The sequence below is a fragment of the Scardinius erythrophthalmus genome (genome assembly GCF_964197995.2).
Source record: "Scardinius erythrophthalmus genome assembly, chromosome: 7".
NCBI lineage: Eukaryota > Metazoa > Chordata > Actinopteri > Cypriniformes > Leuciscidae > Scardinius > Scardinius erythrophthalmus.
Genome location: NC_138227.1, coordinates 21,136,231 through 21,154,661, shown reverse-complemented (window position 1 = coordinate 21,154,661; position 18,431 = coordinate 21,136,231). Strand labels below are relative to the sequence as shown.

Here is an 18,431-nt window from a genome sequence, read left to right as displayed (position 1 = left end):
TATCCATAGTTAGTGGTGCTAGGATATGGCTATCACAAATTGCTCATGAACAAAACCCCTAACTAAACTTCAGCACGTAGCACGTCTAACTTTTCTGAGCATTCAGACTGATTTTCCCCCGTGAGAGACAAAAAAAATAGCCAAAAATCCCATAGATTTGCAATCCACTGAAGAAGGAAACCGAGTCATATCTAGAGATCAGAATATCAAAGTGATGGGCTCTTCTAACTTAGGCCAGTAAAGAACCACCACAGCAACTACCTAGCAACAGGCTAACATCCACCCACCCTGGCAACACCCAGACATTATATTTACCATTTTACAGTTTCTTCAGAATATGTAAAGCCGAAATTCATATCAGTGTTATTTAAAGTATTATTTATTTTCCATCATAGTATTTATTAAGATTTTTTTTTTATTAATTTATTATTATTTTTATATTTTCAGTTTTCATTTTAATTTTAGTTTGTTTTTGTAATTCTGTTATGTGCTTTTGTCATTTTTATTATTTAGTTTTTATATAGGCTATATATATAAAATATATATAGCCTATATATATAGGCTCCCAATAGCCCCCCCCCCCCCCCCCCCCCCCCAAAAAAAGGTTTTAAGCCAGTTGTTTAGATCTTTACTTAAGTGTGTCAGTCCTTGTCATCATGGCAGCTGTCAAACTCTCACTGATTACAATTAATGGCAAAATAAATGTTTGTAAATGTAAAACCTGATATTTTCCTACTGGCACACAGCAAAATAACTTGCTTAAAACCATTTTCTTTTGTGAAAATACTAACGTGCCTAAGACTTTTGCACAGACGAGCGACACAAGGAGAATCACACCAAGATGTAAACAGGGGAGCGATGTTGGCATCCAAAAAGATGTTAATTACAAGCAGATGTGCTAAATGTGAAAATGGTTAAGATAAATAAATCAGGTTATCAATAAAAACAGTCTAAAAACTAGAACTGTTATGTACTAAAACAGTACAAACTCTCTTCTTCATCTATTGAGGACAGAGGCTGCATTTGAAATCGCATACTTCCCTATAGTAGGCGAAAATGTACAGTATGTGACACTAACTCATAAAACAGTAGGCAAAAAATACCCGGATGACCTACTTCTTCTAACAAGATTCTGAAGATTCTGACGATGGACACTTTACCATCCCATGAGGCCACGGTAGAGGATTTATGAATGGCAGTGAAGCAACCTGATGCTGGTAGGTCACATGATAATGACAACATGGCGGAAGTAGTACGCCCAGATTACATTCATACTACACACATTCATAATGCAGGGCTGCCAACTCACACACAACTGACACTTTTCACACGCTCTCACGCCACACATCCATTTTCTCATGCAGAGAAAAAGAGACTGATGACACAGACAGACAAGAGAGAGCTGGTTACTTTTGATATGAAACAAATTCTCAGCACTCAATTTTATCACGAAATTCAACAATAAATACCGTTTTGGCGTTAGTATGGAGCTATTCTTGTGCCAATAAAAATGAACGTAGCTTTTCAAGAAACTAATGAAAATATAAATTGAAACTAAATAAATTCTCTAAAACTGAAAAAGAATAAATCGCAGGCAAATTTTTTGACTTCGTTTTTAATACACTGCATGTTTTGCTAACTATTTCTCATATTTCAATCGCTGATCTGAACTTACAAATGCGCTTCCAGAGTTTTCATTTAGGCCTCTGAAGTTTTCGTTTTCACTCCCAGAGTTTTCGTTCGCCGTTCTGACACATTTCTCTCGTGGGGGCGGGGCTAGTAGCAGTGTGTTCTCATTGGTTACTGAGCTTTTGATTGATAGCTTCGTGACCTGGAAGTGAAGACGTCAGTGGTGTGTTTATGTGTGGATGTGAGAGTCTGTAATCGCAGCTTTCTATTTCATTTTAGCGATATTAAGTTTATATCTGTATTTATTTGCTGCTACACTATATTGTTGAGATGATCTCTTATAGAAGGAATAGTACAGACGAATGATATTTATCATTAGTCATCGTCGCTATATCAGGAGGATAACGTTACTGGATAAGCCTACTCGTGGTAAGTCTGTTTTTTTTTTTTATACTATACTAATACTATTTATAATACAGTACTGGCTTTTTTCAGGTGGAGAGGCATTAGAGCTCAGTGAGAGCCCATAACATTATACAGCTGAGCTGTGTTGTCTTGATTTAACTGTTAGCCCAATCATTACATGACTTGTTTATCTACATTCGGTTACAGTCTTCGATTAGATCATATTTGCTTCGATTAGATCATATTTCCCCCCAGCCACCCCAAACAACTTTGAGCTAGAGTACTGTACAGTAGCCTATCTGTACTGTATCAGTCAATGACCGATGCCATAGGACCAGAGTGCTGTCAATCACTGCCTGATTCAACTTTGGCAATGTAAAGCCTTTTTTACCATGCCAATAAAGCTATTTAAACCTGAATTCCTCAATTTCTGATTAATTTGCGATGCAGAGTTTTTGAAAGAGGAGAGACACGACTTGACCACGTCTCTGTTCGTAATATGTAAACACTCAATTATTTTGAAGTATCGCCCTGGTTGCAGTATTTATTCTGATTACTTTTGTGTGATAAAGATGACTAATAAAGCTATTATATGTAGCTAGTATGAGTAACAAAATGCTTTTTCTGTGTCCATATCTGACTAATAATAATGAAAAAAGTGCACTTCAAATGAACATTTATTTGACAAATGTTAAATCTTTAATAGTCTTTAATAATAAATATATGTCCACATTAAAAACTTAATACATGCAAGTAATTATGACTGAAAACATCCAGCTATAGGGAATACACATCCATATGTTTATATATAGGGCTATACAGCCATCTACTGGTTACACAACAGTATTACAGATGATAAATGCTGCTTGACTCCGAGGTAAATATTTAGTACTGTAAAATCCCTTAAATATACTGTATATATAATAAATATTTTAAGTCTGCAAATTGTTACTGTATGGGGAGTTCAAAGCAGTTTGTATTGTTAGATTATAATACATTTCTTCTCTCATTTTCCAGGGAGTGGAGCAACTTTTCCATAAAACTGATGCTGACACAGAGTGATGCTGATGGAGTGATAGTACCAGAGATCCACTGTCCCTGTCAGACAATAATCTCACTTTGTTCAGACACATCACCTTTGAATAACTGGGATCTTGATCTTCAGTCACCTGATTTATTTTAATATAGCAAATATTTCAATTTCCTCTAGATTAAAACAAACATAGTTCGCAAGTACACAAGAGGTTTCACTTTATTCTTATTAAACTATGCTAATCTTGGATTAGCATACCAATAGCATATGAATGTTGACGGGATAGTTCACCCAAAAATACAATTCTCTCTTATTTTACTCACCCTCATGCTGTCCAGATGCATTTTACTTTCTTTCTACAGATAAACACGAATTAAGATTGTAAGGAAAGTAATCCATCTCTGCGAGTCCTAAAGACGCTTTAAAAATCACACACAGTGAGCGTGACGGTAATCCATGCGACCTCAGTGGATGAATCAATGCCTTCTGAAGTCAAACAATACGCTAGATAAAATAATAATAATAATGTAAACTGTTTTAACTATTAAAAATCATACGTACATTGGTTACAATCCACTTGTATTATGGACTCACAGAGATGGATTATTTCCTTAAATATCTTTGTCTATGTTTATATGAAGAAGAAAGTCATATACATCTGGGATGGCATGAAGGAAGAGTAGCCTAAATGATGAGAGAATGCTCATGTTTTGGGTGGACAATCCTTGTTCTGCTTGTGTCCAGTCACTGCTTTGTTACTTGTACTGCAACAGGAACTGTTTAAAGAATCATTGCAACATTTAAAATGTATATTAATTTTTAAAATGTGTATTTGTAATTGTGCATTTTGTATAGTAATGTATATCATGAGAATACTGTGCATTGCATGTATATTATGCAGTTAATGTTTTGTGGATTCTGGTCTTTCCAGTCACAACATAATTGCATCCAAGACCTTCACTCTGATACTTGTGTATATGCTTTAATGACAATAAAGAATGTACATTTATTGGAATTCATATTTTCAATTACATTAATTTAACTGGTTGTATAAGTCACGATTGAAACGGTTGATGATTGTTAAAATATATTTAAATTAAATGAAAATGAAATAACTAAATATAATTATCAATTTAAAAAAATGGCAATAAGAACATTCTTTGTGTGACATATGTAATGAAATGCCCTTTGAGGTCTGTATCTGACAGCAGGCCACAACTGTAATTTTCATTTTGTTTAAATTCCTCTTATTTAAGTGATCATTAATTTTGATGGTGTAAACGTATATCATGCTAACAATGAGTAGTGTGATGGCCATGGTTGCCAAATGCCAACCTTGATTACCTGGTTGAAGTTTGACTTTCTTGACGGCTGAATATATCACACACGTTTGCTAATATTCTCTTTAAATTGTAACAGCTGAACCTAATCAGAGCCTAACATGCAAAATAATCATCAGGAATAAACAAATATTCTCCGAAAACATTGGACACTACAATATTTTAAGTATTATATACAGACAGTACTTTAATGTGCAATTACACCTGAATAGACTGAATAGATCTCTTGTGAGTAGTAGTAAGTTGTAGTAACTAAGTAGTAGCAGCAGGTAAATACAGATAAAATTAAAAAACAAACATAACTTATCACTAAAATGAAATAGAAAGCTGCGATTACAGACGCTCACATCCACACATAAACACACCACTGACGTCTTCACTTCCAGGTCACGAAGCTATCAATCAAAAGCTCAGTAACCAATGAGAACACACTGCTACTAGCCCCGCCCCCACGAGAGAAATGTGTCAGAACGGCGAACGAAAACTCTGGGAGTGAAAACGAAAACTTCAGAAGCCTAAATGAAAACTCTGGAAGCGCATTTGTAAGTTCAGATCAGCGATTGAAATATGAGAAATAGTTAGCAAAACATGCAGTGTATTAAAAACGAAGTCAAAAAATTTGCCTGCGATTTATTCTTTTTCAGTTTTAGAGATAATTTATTTAGTTTCAATTTATATTTTCATTAGTTTCTTGAAAAGCTACGTTCATTTTTATTGGCACAAGAATAGCTCCATACGTTTGTAAATGTGACGTGAACCGATCATACTCTTTACTACAAGACTAGTTAATAGTAAATAAACACGAATGAACAATAGGTATGTTGAAAGAGACAGTACAACTTAATGAAATGTATATGCCTCATGCATAATTTAGATCAACCAGTGTTTTCCAACAGTGGAAAGAGGTCAATAAAACAGCTTGAGAACAATATGTTACATTTACCTCAGGAAAGCCATTTAATGACCATAGCACGTTAATTGGCTAGAAAAAAATAGCTATAGAGAGGAGTATTTTGCTAAATATGTGCACAATATTACATGTTTATTTTTACTTCTATCATTGAAATATTATAGCGTTATAATAAAACGCATTATATTTATATTTGAGTTGTTATTTTTAACCTTTAATAATAGGCTACCAGCTGACAGGGCTCTCTGTATGTTCACAGCATTAGGTCAGTTTTTTTTTCTTGAGAAAAATTAACATGTATCTACTGAACTTAATAGAATCAAGATCAGAATCAAATCCCAATAATTTAAATAAAATCGTGAAATTTGTAACCATGTAAACATTGTTGTCACTAAACTAAATAAAATTCCGTCCTCCAATCCACTAGTGACGGCTGCCTTAACTACACATTTTCCCGCTTACTAATTGGAGTGTACCATTAAAAAAAATGAACTCTTGCCTCACCATGTTTATAAACAAATACACAAGATGATTAAGAACGAGTTAAAACCAATTAATAAATTCAATAAATAGGACAGATAAAACCAATATATACATTTGCACAAACGTTTCCATAATAGCGAAAATTAGTGCTCCCCTACAGTTTGTGATCTCTTTAAGGCCACGCCCACTCAGGAAATATAAAACAGTATAAAACTTTAAAAATGCATAGGAACAGTGAGAACAAAGTAAAAACAGTGATGGATCATGAAAGACAACTCCAAGGTCTCTACATCACAATATATATATATGTCACAATCATGTTATTGTTATTGTCACAGAAAACTCCTGTGTGTCCGACACTCTGCTCCGTAATTAGCCGGCCCCTTTCGCAACATCATGACGGCACTCAGCAGCAACAACTGAGGCCTGGCGGCCCCTTGAGGGCCTCTAGCTAGAAAAACAGCAGCCTGGTCCCCAGAGCGAGATGAGTGCTATGAGAAAAGGGTGTGGATGGGGGGTGTGGATGTGGGGTGGGGGTGGGGGTTGCTATGGTAACCCTGGATGAGGAGTATAGATAGGAGATGCAGGACAAGGAGGGAAAACTGCAGTTTTAAGTGAATGATGGCTCTCACATCCGTCCTGTGTGGATCTCCAATCAACCCTGACACTAGAGATGGCTCAAATGACTGACAGAGAGAAGGAGATAACTGTCAGGAGGTGTACATGCTTTAGCCAGTGAGGGAGTGTATGAGATTGATAACTGGTTCTGAAAGCTTCAGGGAGAGACGGAGAGTTACTCGGTAAGACAGATTAGCGGCTGTGAGAGGAGAAGGATTCAGGAAACATCAGTTGTTACAGACTGGCCTTCTGGTGACCTGAAATGCTGCTATATGTCCCTCCGAGACACGCTAGACAAGACAACACACATACAATAACACAAACACAGACAGTCCCTTATCTCATCTCATCACACAGCCACAAACAAATACGGACAACCCCGCTGAATGTCTCTTGTCATGTGTTCCACAAACTTCCACCTAAACGCCATAGTTAATGGTGTTGATCACAAGTTAAGGATTTGAACAAACCTCTAACACTATTCAATTTTGTCTCCTAACTCATCGAATATCAGTGCTATTTAAATCTAACTATGCAGGTTATTTTTTTTAATGGACAGACAATAAAATGGGGATGAACTCCAGCAGACTTAGGTATAAGAGCCACATCTAGGGACCTGAATATACATTTAGGTTATTTCTTCTTGCTAACCACGTAGCAATACACTATAAACCACTAGCGTGATGGTGGTAAGGTTAGCATGGGGAAACTCAAATTTTCTTATTTTCTTCCACTGTTACATATACTGTATATTATATATACTGTATTATATTTTACTATATATATATACATATATATATATATATATAAAGTGTATTATTTTGGTGGAAACTATGGTTACCATGCTAAGTCTTTGTGAGGTTTCTTGAGCAGTGAGGGTCAGCCATACGGAATAATAACAATAATAGCTGAATCCTACCTGAAACACCTACACATTACAGTTCTCCTGCTCTGACCGAAACTCGTCTATCCCACCTACACTGCCTCTCACTGACAGCCCTGTAACAAGCACACTTGCCTGCTGACATTCATGCACTGCATCAGACACAAGTGCACTAACTCAAATTCATGTTAATTACTAATCCTTCTCCGCCACATTGAAATAGACAGTATTACATCATCTAGGGCCTGTCCTCACATTTTAGTATAGATGCTCTTCCACATAACTGTCCATCTCTTCTTCCACACTCTCTCGCTCTCTCTCAGCCTGCTGGAGACTGCATTATTGATAGTCATCTCTGGCTGGTGCATCTGCTCTTGCACTCTTTCTGCCTTGGCTAATGTTCTCTGGCAGCTACTTAAACCAACATCAATCTTTCATTGGACGTCCAAACTGTGTATGTGGGAGGCAGGCAGAAGAAAATCATATGTGTGTGTGTGTGTGTGTGTATGTGCAAATCACAGCATGCAATGGATTCTGCTGAAGGCTTTGCACAGGCTCTCTTGTGTGGCCGTGTGCATAAAAATGTGCATACATGCATAGATATACACACACACAATCTGTTCTGCACATGAATGGAATCATGTGCTTCAGCGCTTTCACTTAAATGAGCATTTGTTTGAAGACAGACAAGGCAGAACGACATCAACGCACAGAAGCACTTAAAGGCTGTGATGTGCCAGAAGAATGAAATGAATTGCATAGACAAGGATGCAACCCAGGAGAGAAGTGAACAAGAACATACAAATTCTTTAAATAAGTCTAGGCAGACATATTGTGAGGAAGGAAAAGGGAGGGAGAAATATGGCTCTTGTTCGACTTTTTATGCGCTGTTGTGTCACAGGAGGTTGACACACACCCACGGTGTGGTTTGTATTCTGGAGATTGGCATCCAGGGCTCAGGCTATAAGGGCTGATGCGACCGTCTCATAGTGTGGGAGGTAGAAACCAATGGATCTTGCACCAAAACACAATGGTACAGCCATTACTTTTTAACTAAATGTCAGTGGAAAAGAATACAGTAGAAACGTCACAATGGGACAAGAAGGATAACGTCAAAAGCTCCATTTCACACTCAAAACCTTCGGATGTGGCCAGTTTAGCATCCATTCTGGATATCCAAGCATTCTGATTGTGCCGGTGATGACATGTCTTTTGCTTTATTTTGAAGAATATTTCAACTGCTTTTGCCCATATAATGAAAGTCAATGGGGTCCAAAACCACACTGGCTTTCGTTGTATAGACAAAAGCTTTTTTCCAAAATTTATTTTGTGTTCCGCAAAGAAAAGAAAGTCATACAGGTTTGCAGCGACCAGTGTTTTTTTAGTTACTATTATAGTATTTATTCATATTTTGAATTAGCTTTTATTTTTATATTTTAATTTTAATTAAAGTTTTAGTAATTTTTCTTTTGTGTATTTCTTTTATATTTTATTATTATTATTTTATTGTTTTTTTTTAATCCTTTTAGTACTTCAACTTAAATTTATTTTAGTTCAGTTAGTTGCAAAGGCAACATTTTTATTTTTAAAATTGTAAAAATAATTATCTATTGCTTATATTTTATTTCAGCTTTATTTCAATTAACAAATTTAATACAGTCGTTGTAGTTTTTGTTTTAGTTAGCAATAACACTGGGAGCATAAAGGGCAATATGAGGGCGAGTAAATGCTGACTTAACTTCTTGGGGAACTATCCCTTTAAAAGGAAACTACTGACGCACTTTAGTACACTATATGGTTTGAGATTATGTTTGCATATCCAAAATAGAATAGGGGAATGTTTCTGGAAAAACAAACATATGTAAATCACAGAGATGAGTAGTGCTGATGAAATAGAGCCTTGTAGTATTCTCTAGCAGGCAAATCCAGCACAGTTCAGACGCCTACTCTGGTCATAGAAAATAGTTTTTTTTTTATGTGTGTGCCCCTGTATATGATTGTGTGTTCCTACTTATTATTTCAAGTTAAGTTCAGATCATTAACTATAAAATCATATTCAATTGCTACTTTAATCTCCTTATTTTCAATTTACAAGCTCTGTCTGCCACTGTCCTTGTCAATCTGTTGAAAGCTTTGGTCACACTTTACCGAAAAAATGAGTAACGCAATATTAATATTCTAGTGCTATTACAGTAACTATCAAGAAACTCTGATTAAGTATTAAGTAGTACTGCTCGGTTGATGGAGGTAGATCTGATTAGATAATAGTGAATTACCTCATTCAACTGAGCGCTACTTACTCATTTGTTAATCGTACTTTAGATTTAATATTATCACATGGAATCAGTGTTGATGCCGTTGAAATTCTACAGCAGAGCAATGATATCTCAGATCATTATCTAGTCTCGTGTATACTCCATTTAGCCAAGGCTGCAAAGTTGACTCTGTGTTACAAATATGTTAGAACTATCACTTCTGCCAGTAAAGATTGCTTTATTAATAATATTCCTCCTGATCAGTTTCATCTCCTCAGCATCCCAGAGAGCTTAGAAGAACTATTGCGACAGAAATGTTTGACTCTCTCCTTTCCAGCACTTTAGACACAGTTGCTTCGTTGCGCTTAAAGAAGATTATATAAAATAGTCCAACGCCGTGGTACAACGAGCACACTCGGGCCCTTAAGAGAGCAGCCAGAAAAATGGAGCGCAACTGGAAGAAAACAAAACTAGAGTTTTGTCCCATTTCATGGAAAAAGAGCAAGATTACTTACAGAGAGGCCTTAAAAGCTGCTAGATCTGCTTATTTTTCAAACCTATTAGAAGAAAACAAACACAACCCTAGGTATTTATTTGAAACAGTGGCTAAATTAACGAAAAATAAATCTTCACAGCATGATGAAGCAGTAGTGACTTTATGAACTTCTTCACTTACAAGATTGATAATATCAGGGAGAAAATTATAACTATGCAACCGTCTACTACAGTATTGCATCAGGCAGTGCAATGTAGTGTCCCTAATGAAAAATTTGATTCATTCATTGCTATAGAAGAGGAAGAATTCGTTAAACTTGTTAAATCATCTAAATCGACAACATGTATGTTAGACCCTATACTGACTAAGCTACTGAAAGAGATGCTCCCAGAGGTCATAGATCCTCTTCTTAATATCATTAATTCATCTTTGTCATTACCAAAAACTTTTAAGCTGGCTATGATTAAACCTCTTATTAAAAAAACCCACTTGATCCTAGAGAATTAGTCAATTATAGGCCGATCTCGAATACCTTTTATGTCAAAGATAGAAAAGGCAGTATCCTCACAACTATGTTCCTTTTTAGAAAGAAATGATATCTGCGAGGATTTCCAGTCAGGATTTAGACCGTACCATAGTACCGAGACAGCTCTCATTAGTTACAAATGATTTGCCCTTATCATCCGATCGTGGTTGTATCTCTCTATTGGTGTTACTTGATCTTAGTGCTGCATTTGATACTACTGACCACAACATTCTTTTAAATAAACTCAAAAATTATGTTGGCATTAGTGGAATTGGAATTGCATTAGCATGGTTCAAATCATACTTATCTGACCATTATCAGTAGCAGTAAATGATGAGATGTCTCATCGATCACAAGTTCAGTATGTCGAACCACAAGGCTCAGTACTAGGACCATTGTTGTTCACTCTGTACATGCTAAAAGGCACTGAAGAGATATCATTAGGAAGCATGGCATTAGTTTTCACTGTTATGCTGATGATACTCAGCTGTATATTTCTTTACACCCTGATGAAACTTACCGATTCACAAAATTAATGGAATGCATAGCTGATATAAAAAACTGGTTGACTAGTAATTTCCTACTACTTAATTCTGAAAAAAACAGAGATTAAAAAAAAACTTCCTCACGTAATAACCTAGAATACTGTCTAACACTTGATGGCTGCTCTGTTAAGTCTTCGTCGTCGGTTAGGAGCCTGGGTGTGCTCTTTGATACCAATCTTTCATTTGAAAGCCACGTGTCCAGTATCTGTAAAACTGCATTTTTCCTTCTTAAAAATATATCTAAATTACGCCATAGTCTCTCATTGACAAATGCGGAACAATTAGTTCATGCGTTCATGACCTCAAGGCTAGATTATTGTAATGCTCTACTAGGTGGTTGCCCTGCACGCTTAATAAACAAACTAAAGCTGGTCCAAAACGCAGCAGCTCGAGTTCTTACCAGAACCAGGAACTATGACCATATTAGCCCGGTTCTGTCAACACTGCATTGGCTCCCTATTAACATCGTATACATTTTAAAATACAGCTGATTACTTACAAAGCACTAAATGGTTTAGCTCCACAGTACTTGAGCGAGCTCTTAACGCATTAAAGTCCTTCACGTCTATTGCGATCTCAAAATTCCGGCCAGTTAATAATACCTAGAATATCAAAATCGACTGCTGGCGGTAGATCCTTTTCCTATTTAGCACCAAAACTTTGGAACAGTCTTCCTAACGTTGTCCGGGAAGTAGACACTCTGTCAGTTCAAATCTAGACTAAAAACACATCTCTTTGACCTAGCATACACATAACACATTATAGATGTGTCTATAATTCAATGTTAGGCTGCATAGATTAGGTCAGCCGGAACCAGGAACACTTCCCATAAATCCTGTTGTACTTGTTACATCATAAGAAGAATGGCGTCTATGCTAATATTAGTCTCTCTGTTTATTCCGAGGTTAACCGCAGTCCGCCGGATCTAGGCCGTATCCAGATCTGATGAAGGACCTGCGCCTGGACACAACGACAACGCAATCCTGAAGTGTCAACTGTTTCTCCCCTGTGAAGGCCTCCTTGTACAGATAAAACGCTGTCGGGATAATTCCGGTTCGCGTGGCTACGCGGAAGCGATACAAATTCTGTATTATAAATTTTAAGGCCAGACAAGTAGTTTGTTGAGGGTTGGTTTGTAGAGGACTACACGCTTGCGCACATATATACACATATATAATAGATAAATACTAGACTAAACACGTAATACGCATGTGCACACCATCAGCGTTCTCACAGGTTCACGTTTTTAAAGTTTGCACAGAGAGAACTTAAGGGTTTTCTGCTACAACGGTGTCGTGTTAGCAGCCCTTAGTTAATAACTAATAACACGACGGAAGTGAATCAATCAAAACAATCAATAACTTTAGCTGGACAATAACTTTATCCTAGAGCTGCCGTAAAGCCAAAACAATCTGTTACTTTAATTTCCTATTATCACTGTAAAGCTGCTTTGAAACAATCTATGTTGTTAAAAGCGCTATATACATGAAGGTGACTTGACTTGACTTTAATTTATTGACAAGCCATTTTTAACGTGATCATTTCATCCTTAAAATCTTCTATAGTACAATATATTGTAAGTCCCCAGATTATTCACGTCAGTGAATAAATCCATAAATCTGCTTTAACTGTTCATGTGCCCTCATGGTCTGGTGGTAAACTTTTGTTAAGCATGTCTCAGTTCTAATCTGCCCTTGTATAGTTTTTTTTTATTTTCTCTCTCATTAAAACCAAAGCTTGAACCCTGTTTCAAGAGCAGGGACACGTTTGTGTGCATTTTATTCTGTGATTTAACCGGAGCAAACAGAGAGTTTCCACAACGGTGTTAAGGTGTAAAGCTGCTTTGAAACAATCTGCATTGTATAAAGCGCTATAAATGAAGGTGACTTGACTTGACTTAAGCGATCGATTGAATCGCTCATCTGTGTGAAGACTGTGCACGAGCCTGATAACAGCGGCAATGAACACTCAGTATGATTTCAAAAACAACACATTCCAGCACCAGATTGCCTCTTATTTATCAAGTGAACGAAATTAATCTAGTCAACTAGAGATTTTCATTTGTATTAGGTATCCGTGCCGCTAAAAGTGGTGGGGCCAGTATCGCCTCTGATAAAAAGTGCATGGGGACATCTGTCCCACCCGCAAATTACACCTACTAGAATGTTATTATTGCGTTACACATTTGTTCCTGCATGGTTATTCATAAATGACGGAACAGCATTCTAAAGTGTTACCAAAGCTTCTCATAAGTTAACCAAATCGCAGCAACCCCCTCCCCACCGCCCAACACTCGTCCCCTGAGACAACGCTCTGTAGCAATTAGTGTTGGGTTACGGGTGGAGTGCAGGAGGGCCGAGGGTTGAAGAAGAGAGGTAGTATATCAAACGAGAAAACTGAACAGATGTGTGGACAATGGCAAATGTGCTGATGGAGGGCGCCGTGTTGTTGCGTATTTGCTGAGGCACTGCTGACTTCACTCAGAAGACTCTGTAAATACATCACCCGGCAGCGCTCTTCTCTCTGGTTTCCTCATTCAATCACCCACTCTATCCATTCTCCATTCACTCTTTCTCAATTTCCTGCCGCTCTCCTCCAAGCTGTCATCTGTCCACTTCCTCCCCCGTGACTGTTTTATGGCACCGTCAAAGCAAACTGCAAATTGAGCTTCTTCTCCCCTAGATAACTTCTTTTTCCTCCGCCACCACCTGATCTCTTTGCTATTCACGTCCTTCGCTCTCCTCCGTCCTAATAGCTTGTTTCCCCTCTTTGTTCTTTCACTGACACCTAACATCTAGCCCATAATCCTGTGTGCTGCTGGTGCAGCAACTTTTCCCCTTGTCAGGGTGGCTACGTGCCTCATTCACAGGAGAGGAACAATCGAGACAGCATTGACCTCCCTTCGCTCCTCGTGCCGTCCCTGGAGGGACTCGGTTTGACTCATCGAGCCTACCATGCCAAACGTGGCTAGATTATGCTGTCAGCGGCCTGTAAATCAACTAAACTGGAAGTGCTTTATATCGCAGTGATCATGAAGAGGGTTAGGGGTCTGAATTATTACCGTCAGCCTGAGTCATAAAAAACGGCACAGGAACAAGAGTTTGTTTGGGGTTTGTAAAGATGGAATTGTGAATGGCTGCTGTAACTGAGATGGATGACTTTGTTCAAATGAATTATAGTTATTTACTCATTAGACAGAGAGTTAAAGGGTTAGTTCACCCAAAAATTAAAATGATGTCATTAATGACTCACCCTCATGTCGTTCCAAGCCCGTAAGACCTCCGTTCATATTCGGAACACAGTTTAAGATATTTTAGATTTAGTCCGAGAGCTTTCTGTTCCTCCATTGAAAGTCAATGGACGGCATACTGTCCATGTCCAGAAAGGCAATACAGACATCATCAAAGTAGTCCATGTGACATCAGTGGCTCAATCTTAAGTTTATCAAGCGACGAGAATACTTTTTGTGCGCAAAATGTAAACAAAAATAACGACTTTATTCCACTATTCATTTCCTTCTCTCTGGGCCTCGAGCTATTTCACGTAGTGTTTTTGCGCAGCGCGTCTGTGTTGTACGTCACACGTAGGCTCACTATTGGCCGACGCTGGTCATGTGTGATGCGTGTGACGTACAACACAGACGCGCTACGCAAAAACACTACGTGAACTCACTCGAGGCCCAGAGAGAAGGAAATGAATAGTGGAATAAAGTCGTTATTTTTGTTTACTTTTTGCGCACAAAAAGTATTCTCGTCGCTTGATAAACTTAAGATTGAGCAACTGATGTCACATGGACTACTTTGATGATGTCTGTATTGCCTTTCTGGACGTGAACAGTATGCCGTCCATTGACTTTCAATGGAGGAACAGAAAGCTCTCGGACTAAATCTAAAATATCTTAAACTGTGTTCCGAAGATGAACGGAGGTCTTACGGGCTTGGAACGACATGAGGGTGAGTCATTAATGACATAATTTTCATTTTTGGGTGAACTAACCCTTTAAACCACAATAGGGAAAGTCTGATGAAGAGCATACACAAAGTTTTTTTACTGGCATCCATGAAGAACCTTTAACATTCAACATTTAATATTCTTTTTTGTTTATGGTGGAAAAAGTTTCTTTAGATAATTAAAATGTTCTTCACACTAAAGGTTCTTTTAAGAACTGCTGACTGAAAGGTTCTTCTATATGGCATTGCAGTGAAAACTTTAGGAACCTTTATTTTTAAGAGTGTACAGGAATTGATATAACCTGAAGTGGACCATCAGCTCTGCAATCTCAATTAGTCGTCTTATATAAACTTCTGCTTGTTATAGAAAAATGCATTCTGATTTTCATTGTGGCCTCTTCCAATGCATTCTAATGTGGCTCTTTATCTTTATAATAGGAGTAGCTTGACATGTTACCCCAACCAATTCTGTATTATAAGTCTATTGTATAATATTAAATCTTTTATTTTATATTTTAACTGGAATAAATTGAAATAGCAATGTTTTAATGAGTTTCTTTTTTCACCTATTTTGCATTTTTACCATTATTTGTCTATTGATCTATTTGTAGTTTTTTTTCTCTCGAATGGATTAAAGATGAATGCCACACCGATTTATGGATATGTCTACAAATCAGCAGATTAATGATGCATTAAAGTTGGGATGTAACTGAAGTAGCGACAGATCTTTTCCTCCGTACTGTAATGTATACATAAATGGATTATCAACAAAGAAAAAAAAGTAGGACAGGAACTTGACTGGATGGAGGCAGATCTGAATGTGAGCTTGCAGTCTACTGTAAGGACTAAATGATTGGAGAAGTCAAGCGTCACCAGAGAGACGTCTGTCATTTGACGGAAAGTTAGACATTCTGATTAAAGACAACAATTAAAGACAAAACAGCTTGCATGGATGAATCATTCACAATAAGATCAATAACGTGCATTTAGAAAATACATCGGGTGAATTTTCATTTCATGCCGACTTTACTCTTTTGAAGATGGTTGATCATAAAGAATCAGTCTTCTACTATATTAACCTATATGAGCTATTGAACTTATATTTATTTATTCCTTTCACCCCTACATTTAATATAAATATTCCAACATTTGGCTTTTTTGTAGTTCTGCACAGTATCAAATTTAAATTAATTACAGAACAATTCCACACTAATTCATGGAATAATGCACTGGATTAATAATTATTTTGAAGAAGAATGATGAGAAAGACAAACACACCCTCTCCCGACACACCATCTATCCTCAGGAACTGTGAGTGCTGATCTGTAAGCATAATTCACCCACAGCCTTTGTATGCAATGCCACTTTATTCTGCAGCCTCTCTGTTTAAAGCATCTCAGATCGAAATACAATTCAACTGCATTTCTGATCATGTTTCCACATTAAATTGACAGACGCGTAACATGAGACGGTTTGGACAATAGGGACGAAACTAGTGAGCAACATAGACAGCATTTTTACGCGTTCGAACGTTACGATACGCCCAAAAATGCGGTCTATGTAGGCAACTCAATAGGTTTGAAGACACAGCCAGGGTGTGAGGTTTTTGACATGCATTTCTGTTTGTAGTTGGCATAACAGCAAACCACTTATATAAATGGGTATGTAACTAATGAACCAGAAAACAAAGAAAAAACACTTTTTCGCCCTTGCATCACTGATTACAAGACGAATGAAGTACCAGAATCAGTTTCCCTATCAAACGCACGGCCCGTTCCTCACAGCATCATCCGCCGCGATTCAGGAACGCGGAAACGAACGCATCTTACCTGCTCGCGCGCTGAGAGCTCTTTCTCCAGCTGCCGGTGTTTGTTATGCCACACCAGATAATGCAGGTGGTAGCGACTCTTCTCCGGAGTTTTTCTGGCAGAAATCATCCTCAGTGCATAGTTCGCTGCTGCTCTCTCTCCCCGTTCCGTTTCCCTGCTTTTGTGCGATATCAGTTACTTTTGTAAAGGGCGCGTGCTATATCATTATTGCTGAGACGACCGATAAGGGCATTTCTCTCCCTTTTCGTATCTAGCATCCCTTTTTGCATAGTAGCTTGGCATTCAATGTCTCTATGTTGAAAGGCAGTTTAAAGCTAACGCGTGTGTAATAATGCTCTCCGTTGTGTTCTCCACTCCTCCTAGTCTCAGTCTCTCTCTTCTCCCTCTCCTGTCTCACTCAAACGCGCGCGCGCGCGCGCACACGCTCGCTCGCGGAGGCTGAGGCAGGGCTCTCGAAAGCGGCTCGCACCTACAGTATATGAGCCATTGAACTTCAGTGTGTGATTCTTCTGTCATACATGCTTGATGCTGCTCACTGCGCCATGGGAGAGGATATAGAGAGAACATCTCATGCTGCCATCTCTCTAAATACTTAATGAATATCTCATAGATGCTATATAATTTCTTAACAGAAGCAGAACATAAATTCAATTCTAGATTACACTTACAGATATTCTATACAGAATGGAACATACGAAACAATTATACTATCGTGCTGATTTGATCATTTTTTAATGCTGTTTTAATTGTTCTGTCAAAATAAATGTCCCATGACATAGAATCAAACTGAGTTTTGTTCAACTTTGATTTTATTATTTATTTTTATAGGCCACTTAAAATAAATATTGTGCTGATATTATTAATATCTATTGATAATAATATATAAACGTATACCTTTATCCATATCATCCACCCATCTAAACCAGAGGACTAGACATTAGCTAAAACTGCAAAATGACCAAATATTCAAGTTTATTAATAATATTGCTTTCTCACATAAAACATGATCACAATACATAAACATGTCAGTGGTCACATGTGTTGCTGCAGTGGAAACCCCAGAGCACAATTTTGAAGTAACTAATGGATTCATATTATAAAATTCCAAATGATGTCAAAGTAACGTTAAAAAATGACATGAAACAAAATAAAATCAAAAAGACATGCAAGCCTTGGTTTACTTTTTCCTTTTTTGACCCCCAATTGCTTTATTAGAACATGTGACTTTATTGCTTGCACATTTCTATTGGTTTTTGGAGCTACTGTACAATTTTTCATTACATTTTTATTGTTTCTGTAGTTACAGATGTGACAAAATAACACATTCTTCACACACTTACAGACAAAAGCATAGTTTATTTCAATGACCTATCCAGAAAGAAAGAAATACAAGTACGTATATTTTGATGGCTCAATAGAATAGAATAGAATAGAATAGAATAGAATAGAATAGAATAGAATAGAATAGAATAGAATAGAATAGAATGTGGAGTATTACAATATATTTATGTGTAGGGTAATGTTATTTT

At 37.3% G+C, this 18,431-nt stretch overlaps 1 protein-coding gene across 1 annotated transcript in view; it reads right to left on the bottom strand.

Annotated features, from left to right (window-relative positions):
* The window catches only part of ankrd13b (ankyrin repeat domain 13B), a gene marked incomplete at its 5' end in the record, with an annotated part of 28,856 nt that extends 11,846 nt beyond the window's left edge, over positions 1-17,010 (bottom strand). The window contains one exon of the mRNA XM_081370833.1: positions 16,903-17,010. Within this exon, the coding sequence (XP_081226959.1) occupies positions 16,903-17,010 (108 nt within the window). The remainder of the gene's footprint in view (positions 1-16,902) is intronic.
* Positions 17,011-18,431: the final 1,421 nt, after the last annotated feature.